Here is a 13,730-nt window from a genome sequence, read left to right as displayed (position 1 = left end):
CGTTTTCCTGAGTTTAGTCAATTTAGACTTCTAGGTCACTGCATCAATATAAAGGCCTTTATTGCGAGGTCGATATATGTCATAATCTTTTCTGCAATTTTACAGCAATATGTATGTATTAGTCTTCTGCAGTTATATAAAACACACACTCCCTTGTGGTATAACAAATTACTACCAAAGCGACAGAATGGTACTTTGGATTCATCTGTCTCCAGCCTTCCCAGAAGCAGCAGATGAAATTGTTATGGCCTTCGGCAGTCCAGTTAAGTGTGACACAGATTTTCAATCAAGCCGAACATGTACTCCTGACGGCTTCATCTCGGTAAAAGGATAGGGTCACAGGTCAGGCCACAGTCTATATCCACACTGATGTTGGCTGCCAGGAGTATGGACCCCATTTGTTGTGTTATGGCTTTCCACAGTTTTGTTTCTGACGTTTTGTTAAGGAATTTATGGGCAGCAGAACTTCCAGTTTTGATATCTCATGTTCTGAACATGCTGTGGTCATAATTTTTGGGCGGTACATGTAGATAGCTCTTGTTGTGTTATAGCTTTCCACAGTTTGGTTTCTAATGCCTTGTTAAGGAATTAATGGGCAACAGAATTTCTGGTTTTGATATCTCATGTTCAGAACATACCATGATTTTTGGGTGGCTGATTTTAAGCTCTTGTTGCGTTATGGCTTTCTACAGTTTGGTTTCTGATGCCTTGTTACGGAATTTGTGGGCATTTATTTCACATATTTGTATGAAGAACTAGCCAGTGAAGAGTCCGTGCTTCATTTTTACCAATTTAAAGCTGGCTACCCACACTGCTGGAAGTTGGCAGCAACGTCAGCAGTATGGACTCCATTTAATATCTTTGTCAAGAAAGTTAGTTACGAATAGGCAATGTTTGTCTGTCTGTTTATCACTGAGATAACTCAAGAACTGCTAAATGGATTGGTTTCATATTTGGTATGTGGGTAGGTTGGGACCAAAAATAGAAGTGAGAAGATTTGGGCCCCCTGGCAGCTTTCCACTGTACTGCAGCAGAGCTTCTTGTTTTAATATGTTGTGTTTTGGACATGCTGTGGTCATGACTTTTTGGGGGTACATAGCTCTTGTTGTGTTATGAATTTCAACAGTTTGGATTCTCATGCCCTGTTGGCATCATGAATCTATGGGCATTTTTCTATACATTTTGGCAGAACGAAAAGTCAATGAAGAGTTTGTGTTCTATTTTTGGCAATTCAACCTGACTACCCAAATTATATTGCTTGTATGAACTGTATGGATGAGTGGAAGGGTGATTGCCCTGTAGTGACTGATGGACTGTTCTCAATTTAGGTACACGTGCTAACTAAGTTCCTGATGAAACCAGTCCTTCCCATCTGTCATTGGTAATAGGTGGAAGCAAAATTTCCTTTTTAGTGGTCAGCAGGATCGTTGTGGATTGGTTATAATTTATTCATCAGTGGTTGTGGTCAGCAAGCTTTGCAAGAGTTGTAAATTGTGCTTTCCGCTGACTTTGTTAAACCTTCTACCCTCATCAACCCTTTATTTGATAACATCATCAAGCTAGAAATCTAGTGAATAACCAGTTTGGAGTGATGGCAAGCAACACGATTTTCAGCACCGAGGAGAGGACCAATGCTACCTTTCCACAGCAATAACAATAAGGGACGAAAGGACTTAAGGAACCAATGTTGATCCATTGGATGTGTTAATTCTTTTACCCATACCTTTGGGTATATTTGTATAAAAATTTATAAGATATTTACAAGCATGGAGGAGTGCCATGTCTTTAATGTATAGCCAGTCGTCAAAGGTGTGCATGTATCTATAGGTGTATTTTATCTATGAAATTCATTGAGCAATGTGTCAAGTCTTTGGTCTCCAAGTAGTAGCAGCCTCTAGTGAAAAGTTTGAGGATCATTGGGAAAAGTTTCTCTAAGTAACCTTTACTGGGGCCTTGAGGAAAGAATAAGTTTCTCAGTATCTTAGAACAATGACCTTTGTTACAGTGTATGTGTGTATTAAGGAACCATGCAGGAAAATGATGGAAGGAATCCGAAGGATGATACTGTAAATGCAGAAATGTCTGCGGTTTTCATGGTAAAATCTTTACCGCAAACTTAAAACTACCGCAAAAAGCCTCTCCATTGTGTGGCTGTAGCACTAGTATTGTTTCAAAGGCGAACTCAAAACCACCGCAAACACTCCATTTTCTCCCTACCATGAAATTAAATCCCCGTAACTATTTCTGCATTTACAGTGAATGGACAGGAATGACACTAAGTAAAACCTTAACAAAAAACAGAGAACCCAGAAGGGTGCCTTGTCAGTAGGCAAGAACTGATTGCCGGATCTTCTGTATGTGATGCCCAACGGTTAAATAGTTAAAATGAGGGATGGATGAGATGAGAGAGATGTGTGTAATCTTTACTCAGCCTCTGGTAGAAATTGGGTGTAAAGGACGATAGTCTCCTATGCGTTGAAGGGCGATTGAGAAGAGTTTCTCTAAGTAATCTTTACTACTGAGGTCTTGAGGAAAGAATGAGTTTTCTCAGTAACTTGGACCTTAGTCCTGTCTGTAGTTTCGCCTGTGTATCACGAATAACGGCCGCATCCCGTAACATCCTTGTAGAGATGAAGTGCTGCGGAGATTGCTGCAATTGAACTTCAATTTCCTTGATTGGAAGGACGACGACAAGCAGCCTCATTCCTCCGTCCAATCAATCTTCGGATCCGGAAATGAACTTTGCGAGATTGGGACGTATTTTGATACGGCTTTATGGTGCACATTCATTACTTTAATGGAAGAATAAGATTGAAGTAAACCAAAGGTATTTGGTTGCGAGTCTTTCTGGATCCATATCAGAGATTTAAATGATCGTTATTTTACAAGTAAAGCATCTCATGCAGCTTTCACAGCATTCCAATCAAGATAGTGGCGTCACGGTGGCGTAGTGGCAGGGTGTTTGGCCCCAGAACCCAGAGGTACTGAGTTCGAATCCGGGGTTCCCTGATTTGTCCCGTTGACGTTGTGCCCTTAGTAAAGGCACTTTACACAACTTTCCTCACTTCACTCAGGTGTAAATGAGTACCTAGTTTCAGTTAGGGATGTCCCTTGGATAGGACGTTAAATGGAGGTCCCATATTTGAGGAGAGCCACACCACAAGCACGTTAAAGAACCCACCACACTTATCGAAAAGAGTAGGGGTCCTTCCCGGTGTGAGTGGTTCAAAACCTACAGTCCTTTGGCCGCACATGGGGCACTTGTCGTATTGAGGTCACCTGAGTTAGCGCCAAATGGCTTCTCCAGACCCTTGCAATTCAGCCCCGACAATTGTGCGCTCCTAGCAATTCAGCCCCTGGCTGCGAAGAGAGAGTAGTCGGCCTACCCAATAATAAATAATAGTAATAATAAAAAAGATAACACACATGAACTTAAAAGCTGACTGATAGAACTGAGTCAGCTTACAAATATGACCTATGTGGCAGAGACTGTCATTCTCCAATAGGACTGTCTAGGCATAGCCAATGCTGTAGGGCTGATGTGAACTTGGAGTTTACCATGGTCAATATATGAGAACTACACTTCATAAAACTATAGAGTATAACTATTAAGTATAAAAAAGATTTGCCTATTTGCATAACTAATGAACTATAATTGAACAAGACTTACAAGAAATTCTAAATATTTCACAGAGAGGTGTGAGATCTTTTTGCGAACTCTTGTTGTTATTGCTATAGAAAGGTAGCATTGGTCCTCTCCTCGGTGCTGAAGACTGTGTTGCTTGCCATCACTCAATTCTTCCCGTCAAAACCGACTGTTTATTAGGTTTATAGCCTGCCTACTATTCGAAAATACCAAAGACTTAAGATGGCTAGGATACAGAAAGAGAAAAGCATTCTCTTTCTTCATAGACAAGTTTTGTAGCTATAACACCTTGTGAAATGGCACATGTTACCTGCACCTACACTAGCACTATCATATATGAGTCCAGTCATATTGTAGTAGCACTGGAGTGTTGTCTTGAGTAACCTGCTGAAATTCTATCTTGATAACTTTTTATTTTGCACCACAACATTATGCAGATTTGTTACATAAACTTAAGAATGGGTCCCTTCAAAGTAGCCCTATTGATCTATTCACATAAGCCTACAAGATCGATGCAGGGGGGTTGAAACCTTGAACAACTTGTAAGACATATCGTGCTACTGAGTTTTTTGCTTGCCGATAGAAGAAAATCAATCTTTAGGATTAAAGGATTTGCCTCATCGATCTTACAATGCGCAGATATTTGCTTGCACATTGATTTTGTGGGAGTTATGGTGCTTAGGACTGACTATGATACATGTTAAGGGGCAGTTATGATTATTCATCAAAGGGGAAGGAACATATTAAGTGCTAAGATAAGAGTGTACAATACTTTGGGATCAGATCTGTCATTATCCCAAAATTTTGGGGTTACCAAAAAAAAAAAGAAGAAAGAAGCATATTATAAATGTTTGTGGACATTCAATTTCGCGGTAGGGAGAAAATGGAGTGTTAACGGTGGTTTCGAGTTATCGTTTGAAACAATAGTAGCGCTACAGTCACACAATGTAACAGCTTTCCGCGGTGGTTTTAAGTTTGCGGTAAAGAGTTCATCGCAAAAACCGCAAACATAGAACCACTGCAAACATTTCTGCATGAACAGTATGTGAATATCAAGCATGTCCAGAATCTATTCTTGGAGTACTCACAGATACTAATTCATTGAAGTTGACAGTCCAAGAAAAAACTAAAAAGGCTATTGCTTGAACTACATAATTGGTAGGTCAGCCTGAAACCATGTCAGAAGTAGCCAGCTCGCTTGATGGTCTACTGGCCATACTTGAATGGACGTCTTTCAAATTTTATGCCTAATTCAATAAACCATTAGCTTTCTCCAATCATTGATTTTTGTATGTAATATACTGTATGTGAAGCTTTAGGAATAATGGATGTTTAGGGAGGTTAGGGTGGATGAATAAACTGTATGGTTAATACAATGTAAGTCTGGTTGCTGTGAATTGGTAGAAAGAAATACAGTTACCGTAGTTTCATTTTATACTCAATCAAGCTGGGTTTATCCAAGCACAATGTGCTCCTGTTTCTTTATTCAAGAGAGAGGAAAAAGGACAAAACGTATATAAAAGAATATCAATGAGTTACAAATGAAGGATGTCTATGTTTTCTGTTAGAGTTTAGGTTTTGGGTGTCAGAACATTGGGGTGTCAGGACATGGGGGTGTAACCAACATGAATGCATTCCAACTGTAAAACTTGCTAGAGTTTGTCCTTACAGATTTTGATTAAACATGTCTTTCTTTTTTCCTCAGCTCCAAAGGAATCTTTGGAAAGAAGAAGGCGCCCTCCAAGCATGGAGGCAGATCCACTCGAGGGGTGGACTCTGTGTCACAGTACGGCTCACGCATGAGTCTAGGTGAGAAAATACAACAACTATTCTTTGCACACAACATTTATTAATAATAGTATTCCAAACTGAAGTCTAGTGATCATCCATTGCACACAACATTGACTAATATTTAAAACTTGCTAGGTTTATTCATTTCTTATAACCCATTATTAGAATGTCAATGGAAAGATGTCAATAAAAAGATGCAGTATAAAAGGTATATTGTAACACTCTACGCACTGGTAGACCATTGCACTGGTGCAACTAACTAATATTGTAAATTCATTTACTTTCACAGTGGTTTTATTTTTGAGGCAGAAGGGAAAAGGAGGTTTTCACATAGTGATATTGTCAATGCTTATTTGCAGTGTCATGAATTTTTAGTTGAGAGATCACCCCAAAAAGTGAAAAATAAAACTACTGCAAAATTTTCAAGATACATGTATATAGTATGTTACTTTTTAAAAGAAAAGTAGAGATACATTAGCAATTTTCTGCAAGCAGAACACGCATTGCAAGCAGTAAAAGCAATGATTGTGTGTAAAAGTCTCCTGATTAATCTGTTCTAAGTACCTGAGATGAATTTAAGGAAAATACTTGTCATGATTTTGTTGAACTTATATATCAAGCCAAAAATATAGGTAGAGGTACCGGTAGAATTATCACACATTACCGGTTATACACAGACGCCATCTGCCAACATGGCCGTGTACTGCAGTCAGATAAAAATGTATGGTTCAGATAGTCTGGATCCTTCAACATCTCCTAATGTGATAATACACGTTCTTTGATAATTGCTTTCAAAAGATTTAGTTAGAAGTTATCATAAGTTTGTTGAGTGATCTACTGTGAATGTTGGGTGCTGTAATATGCTGCAAAACATGAAACGGAAAATAGTTCATGCTTCAAAGTCAAATGGTTTACTCCACTCTCATAGCAGGTGCACCTATTGGTTTTCAATATACATTCTCCAGTCTTCCCTTCACAATTAGCTTACCAAACAATAGAGACAACTTGAAGTCTATGGGGAATAGTGGCACCCTTGTGCTTCATTGATGACAAATGCCAAGTCTGTAGCACCATGAGCAGCATCTAATATCTCCACTGCCAATGGCATGGGGCTGTTCATATGGGTAACGGTACCTCGCTATGTCGGATCCATCAATCCTACCACAGTGCCGCCCATTGCTTATGGCCCTGGGGCATTTAATCAATGATTTGCGTCACGAACGCCGCGGCATATTGATCCCAGCGTGCAATATTGTAGCCAGAGATTGATGGGAAAAGGAAATTAGCTTTCCCAGGCACATATTACGTGCGAGCCCGGGGGTCCTATATCTCCCCCAACATCTGCACATTAAAAGTTTGGAATTGGATGAGACCAGATGTATGATGGGAACAGGAGGAGAGAATTTTATCCTTCTCAAATCTGGGAGAGCAGTGGGTCTATGGGTGGGAAAATTCAGGCAACTTCTGTCTGTTAGTTAAAATCCTCCCACACCATAAGGTGTATAGAGCGCTGCCCATCCCCGTTTCATAGCCCCGGGCCACACTGTGGTGCAATCACTGCAGCAGGGGGCTAGTCCACTGGCAGTGGAGTGTGCTTAACTTCCATACTGTTTCAGAAGTATGTACCATTTTATAAAGTCTTTGGTATGACTCAATGCGCCTCTTGTCCAGAGGTGTCCTACCTAGGGCTTGAACCCCGGCCCTTCTGGTCCAAGTAATTTGAACCAGATGTGGCAGAGTAACAGAAGCGCAGACCACTACACCACAGGGACAGCCCTCCAACTTCTGTCTGTAGTTGATGAAAATTTATGGCAGTTTATTTGCAAGTTCATGCCTGAAGGCTAATTGCAAGTTCATGATAGAAACATAGGAGACATACATGTGACAGTGGACAGTAGTTGACATAATTGTAACAAGTTAGAGACAATACTAGTTTTGTCTATATCTAGACCAGTTGGGTTTGACCCACTGAAATTTTTGACCGAATTGCTCAGTTCTCCTGAGTTATCTGACCCAGTTTCTCTGGACTTTCTCTAGGTCAAAGGTCATTAGAAGTCAATATTTCAATCAAAGTCAAAGTTTTAATCAATTTGCTTAATTTTGCTTGAAACAGCTGAACCCATGCACTATTACTACACAGTGCTACCTAATAAGATGTGTGACAATGGACTTGGCCTTGTACTCTAGACTGTATGCACTCCAGACTGTTACTCTAGGTACAGGACGGAATGGTCCCACACAACCTGAAGGCTCAATGTGAACCTAGCTACTCTCTCATCTCTGGGTTATACTACATCCGGACCTCTCCCGGTCTCCTCCTACAGTTCTGCACTAGGTCTCCTATAGCAGTTCTACTCAGTGCTACAGATGTAAATCAAACAAATACAGATGTAAATCAAACAAATCCATTGGTATTTTTTTCCATTTTTAGTTTGGACTGTTTTGTTCTTGATTTTACATTTTATCCTTCCATTTTCTGTGCATGCTTTTTTCTATCATTCGTTCTGTCACAGGGGATGAGACGTCAGTATTCTGACTGGATGTATGATGACAAGTCATTTTCAGGGCTCCTGATGTGGCATTGTTTCTTTTTGCTTAAAAGCTTTCCTATAATTGAAACCTTTGCACATAAAAGAACCCAACTTACACACTTATCAAGAAAAGTAGTTGCCTAAAAGTGGGAACCATAGCGAAGCCGTATTGCAATACTACTACTACTATCTAGCTACTTGAAAAAGCAGTATGCTTCATCTCAATTGAGGATGACTTCTTTACCTTACACTGTTCTGTGTGTTTTTAAAGGCTCCACAGACGAGATCCACATCAAAGATGGCGGCGGTGGCTCCCAAGACAACGTGTCTATGACAAGTGTCAACCAGAACGTCACCAACAAGAAGTGAGTAGCTCAAAAATTTACTGTGTCGGTAGAAAACACAATAAAGCAAACATGAACTGTATTTTCTAACACAAAAATCGGACTTACCCAAATTTTATGATCCACTGCTATGATAAGTGTCAACTAGAACGTCACCAACAAGAAGTGAGTGAAACTTCATCTGTGTTGGTAGAAGTAATTCTGAAACAAAATTGAACGGTACTCTCTAACACAAGAGTTGAACATCCAGGACTTTCACAAACTTTATGATCCACTGCTATGACGAGTGTCAACTTGAACGTCAGCAACAAGAAGTGAGTAACTCAAAAGTTCATCTGCGTTGGTAGAAATCATTCCGAAACAAAATTGAACTGTACTCTCTAACACAAGAATTCAATAACCAAGACTTACACAAACTTCATGATCCACTGCTGTGATAAGCTTCAACTAGAACATCACCAACAAGAAGTGAGTAGCTTGAAAGTTCATCCGTGTTAGTAAAAATCACTCTGAAGCAAAAAATTGTAATTTTCAACACAAAAATTGGACTCACCCATATTCTACGACCCACTGCTCAAAGAGTAACATATTTTATCTGAATATTAAACATGATGTCACAGAAGTGGTGGGTTGCTCCTTCCTGGAGAAAGGAGTTGGACAGTGAAAAGTTTTTGTGTTGGAAATTACAGTTCAAGTTTGTGCTATAAAGGTAAATACACATAGGTTTGCCTCTACAGAAGACAATACTAGCTTCTTTAGTTACAAGTATGGTCAAAGGACAGAGTTTACCCAGGTAAGAGATACATACCACTGAAGCCTATAATGCAGATTAGGTTGTCTTTAGCATAAGTAGTATTTGAAGACTTTTGTATCCACCTAAACTGCCTACTTACCAAAACTCACATGCCCATTATGCAAGAGATCAAGCATGTTAAAGTTTTGAACTTCTTTTCCTAAAGTATAACTTTTGATTGCTACAAATGATGAACTCAGTCAATGGGAATGGTGTGACAGATGATTAAGAATAAACCAGATATAAAGTTAGAAGTTGAATTTATGAAGACATTTTCTTTGTCAGCAGAGAATGGCAGACATGTACTGTCCAATCCAAAATGGCACAAAAGAGCCCCCTAGCAGGGAGTAATAAAACTGCAGATTGCATACTACAGTATGGAAATGGATGATAGCCTGACTGTTCTGGATGGTCTAGCACTTTGGTATTTCAAGTCATGTTGGAAATTTACCTTGACCTTGCCAATGTTGTTTGCCACAAAGTGATTCTATTTTTGAATCGGACCATCTCCGGCGATAAAATGACATCTCGCACAATCACAGTGTTCAACATGGCTTAGGGTACAGCAGTGTAAAGACAGACATCACCCTCTTGTTGTTAATTCTAGACAACTATACACCATGAAGAAAAGTGTTAACTGTCTCTTTACCTCATTTACATATCAATTCATAGTTTTGGGTTAAAACCTGGTGAACCACAAGTGACTGACAAAAGACAGAGGATGCTATCTGAAACGTCTAAATGTTTCCAAAATTTATCCAGTTACTTGAGTAACTGTTATCTCGCATATCTTATCACCTGGATGTCTAGCCTTCATCGACGTATTTCACTTTCGTGAATGCCTGTTTTTATCATGCTGTCTAGTCACAAATTTGTTACCCTCAAAAGGACCCCTCCTTATCTTGGCAGAGATACAGAAAGGTCTAATTTCACGTTATTGCCAAATTGCCAAGCTGGAAGAGTGACAAGACCTATCGGTTTTCCAAACGTACAATACACTCATTACAAAAGTTGGTGACTGAGAGTCACTGATAATAACAAGCAATCATGCATGGCCTGCTTCCCGGGCCGCTTTTGTGGTAACCTATTACGATCAGGTCTTATCCTTCTATTTATCACGGCGTGTTTTATAACAAGTTTTGGTGAAGCCATTCTGCCAAGGAAATTGCAATGGAGATGAGTTTCTCAGTTTGTGTGACTGGAATCAATATATCTTCCAGTATGTTAATGTAATTTTTTTATTTCAATATACTGTAAATGCATTTAAGTATGCATGGTTTTTCTTTCTCGCTAAGGCAAAAATGGAGTGTTTACGGTGGTTTTAAGATTGCGGCAGCACTATAGTCACACACTTCTACAGTATTGGATAAAAATGTTTGCAGTGGTTTTAAGTTTGCAGTGAAACGGTTGCTGCAGAAACCGTGAACATAAAACCACCGTGAACATTTCTGCCTTTACAGTATCTGATGCTCATTTTCATTAACATTTGGCAGACTCTTCTAGCAGATTTGTCTTGACATTCAATGTTACTTATGTCAGTTCTAATAAATGGAGATCACTAATAAATGGAGATCACTGAGTAATTGTACAGAAACCAAAATTGGATTTGTATAACCCTTGATTTCATAACTGGAATTCAATGCAAGATGAAAATTCTGATTTAAAAGACAGTAAAACACACAAAATGTTTCAGAAATTTTTCTTTGTGAAATTCGTTGAGCAATCTGTCAACTCTTTGGTAGCTTAGCGGTTGCTCAGCAGACAGTCTTGTTCATGTTACATTTATACGACGTAAAACTTTATGATTAGAGACCACTCTTCAGCTGTTGAAGAACGTAGCAATTTTCATTGCATACGATAAACCCACCGCAAATTGTGACTTTGAACTGAACAAGTGCCAACACCACTGGCGATGACCTTCACAAGGTCATTTTTGTACCAAGTTCGAGAAGGTCGCCAAACCCACAAAGGGATTTTTATGTCCGGTCTCCCCCGCATTTCCGTGCCTAAATTGTCCAGCAAATGATGCCATTGTGCAGCAACTCGTGCAATATACTACCCAGGGGATAGGGAGCAGCATGCATGGTCGGCCTGGTTCAACAGCAACAAAAATTTAAGCACCAAGGCCATAAGAAGGAAGATGAAATGGGCTGCTTGTTAACATTGAATCATGTGCATCGTGTGGAAAGTTTACGGTCAACTTTGGCTACCACCTGCAAGTGACCACCTCTACATGAGGACCACCTGGCCATATATATACATTCAAACCTGAACAAGTGACCACCTCTACATAAGGACCACCTGGCCATTGATATACAGTCAAACCTGTACTAGTGACCACCTCTACAGAAGGACTACTTGGCCATTGATATTTATTCAAACTTGCACAAGTGACCACCTCTACATAAGGACCCCTTAGCCATAGATATACAGTACAGTCAAACCTGTACAAGTGTTCACCTTTACATAAGGACCACCCCACCAATGTGACCACTTTTTGGTGGTACCTTAGATAATTTTTCCCATTGACACAGGTATTAAGAATGTTATCAATAGTGACCACCTGTCCACATAGACCAGATTATATCAGTCCCCTGAGTGGTCTTCTTGGCCAGGTTTGACTGTACTTCATTTGAGTTTTTCAGCTTTATTAGGTCCAAAGTAGTTCATACCAAAAATCTGTCACAGTATTAACCTCAATCACACTCATCTATTGCAGCAACAAAACTAGGCCAATTGAAAGTGGGTTTCTGACAAAGCAATATTTCAGAGACAATTGTGAAAAGTATATTAGCCAGGCTCCCTTGACTCAGTCGTCAAAATCATCAATTCAGGGACATGTAAGGCCTAAATCCTTAAATTCTGTCAAACGAACAGTCAACATCATAAAATGATCTGGTGGATTTTTATGGTTGTCAAGAATGTTATGTTTGTGTGTTTGTTTGTTTGCTTGTTTGTTTGTTTGTTTGTTTGTTTGTGGACAGCATAACTTGAGAAGTCAAGGATGGATCTTGATGATATTTGGTATGTTGGTAGGTGTTTGCAAGATTAAGACACGATTAGATTTTTGGCCCCCTGGCTGCTTTCCGTGGTACTGCAGCATAACTTCTGGTTTTGATAGCTTGTGTTCTCAACATGCTATGGTCAAAGAATGAATTTTACACGGCAAACCGCGTTATATGCTCCAAACAGGCCTTATAGTATATTATACACACGTTTTGGAAGAAAAAAACGACCCAAATTTTTTTTCTGTAAAGTCGCAGATTTCAATTGGAAATGTGGTACATACATTGTAGCTCTTGGAGCAGAGAGTAAGTGGTGTATGTTTGGGCCCCCTAGAGGATTTTCACCCTCTGTCTTTTTATTGCAAAAAGTGAATGCACACAATGAATACAGATTTGCATTAAGCAGATTTAGCACCCAGTCTGCAAGTCTTTAACCCACAGAAGAAAAGGCCATTACTAAGTTTATGTCCGCGCTGCTAAAACCTACAAAAAGCTTTCTATCTGCCTAGGGGATCCACATGCACCTGCTAAGTCAAAGCCACGGGGACACGTAATATTTAATGACAGTCGTTGGCCTTTCGTCTGACCCTATAAGTTGTTGACGTCAATGCAAGTTGCCAAGTCACGACGCATAAAGGCGGCAGAAATTGGTTCAAGGAAGTAGTGATAGCCAGCATACAAAGTGAAGAAAGCATGAAATTGCTCAAAGCATCAAAGCATACTATATTTATCATGTAGAAAGACCTTACCTAATCTAAAAAGTTTAATATTTCTTGAAAATCTACAGTGTTATGTTTTAATATCAACATTTACATGTAGTAGTAGAAGTACACATTGATAATTTTGTATCCATGCAGTGGTCTACCATATCATCACAGGGTATTCATGTACCTGTGTAAAAGTTTTCATGATTTTGCAGAAAAGTTATACAGAGCCAAACAATTTACCAATCTAATGAATGGAATTGAGCCACCCTCGCTGAAGAGAACAGATTGAAATAAATGAACAATCGAAGTAAACAATATTTCATCGATGTTGCTCCAACATCTGGAATACTGTAGATGGATTCAAGTTTACAAGGATCTAATTTTGCGGTAGGGAGAAAATGGACTGTTCGCTGTGGTTTTAAGTTCATGATTTAAACAAAAAAGTAGGTGGGCTGGAGACAGTACTGACATTTTTGGGTGGTTTAAAGTCCGCCATAAAGCCGTCACTGCGAAAACCGCAAATGTAAAGTTACCGCAAAAATTTCAAGAACTATTGTACTTCAACATTTAAAGCAAGACTAGTCATTCCAACAACACATGCACCCTGATAATCCCTATATGCTGGCTTCAATATAGGATTACTGTGTTTTATGCTAAAGAAACATCCGGCAGTGAAAGCAGCTCTGTAATTTCTCACACCTCAAAAGTTACAATCTCTTGGGAGAGCCCTGATTAACAACATGGAATGCTATATTGCGTAAGACCCCTCTCCATATTTAATGAGAGAAGTCTAAAGCCTTTTACCAACTTATAACACAGACACGAAAATTACATTACTTACAGGAAGTACGCTGCAAGGAAGTCAGTAGGGAATCACGTCAGCTTTGATACGAAGTAGATCTTGCTTACTTGA

At 39.4% G+C, this 13,730-nt stretch overlaps 1 protein-coding gene across 9 annotated transcripts in view; it reads left to right on the top strand.

Annotated features, from left to right (window-relative positions):
- Positions 1–13,730, top strand: part of LOC136427239 (otoferlin-like) — a 216,536-nt gene that overhangs the window by 102,605 nt on the left and 100,201 nt on the right. For 8 of the 9 annotated variants that reach the window (XM_066416028.1, XM_066416032.1, XM_066416031.1 and 5 more), the window contains 2 exons: positions 5,352–5,455; positions 8,240–8,333. In XM_066416028.1, coding sequence (XP_066272125.1) covers positions 5,352–5,455; positions 8,240–8,333 — 198 coding nt within the window. Of the gene's footprint in view, positions 1–5,351; positions 5,456–8,239; positions 8,334–8,457; positions 8,478–13,730 lie in introns of those variants that run through there. The other variant, XM_066416035.1, reaches the window with a different exon arrangement.

Source organism: Branchiostoma lanceolatum, chromosome 2, assembly GCF_035083965.1.
Source record: "Branchiostoma lanceolatum isolate klBraLanc5 chromosome 2, klBraLanc5.hap2, whole genome shotgun sequence".
Classification (NCBI taxonomy): Eukaryota; Metazoa; Chordata; class Leptocardii; order Amphioxiformes; family Branchiostomatidae; genus Branchiostoma; species Branchiostoma lanceolatum.
The sequence above is the reverse complement of the archived record's forward strand: the minus strand, read 5'-3'. Positions and strand labels throughout refer to the sequence as shown.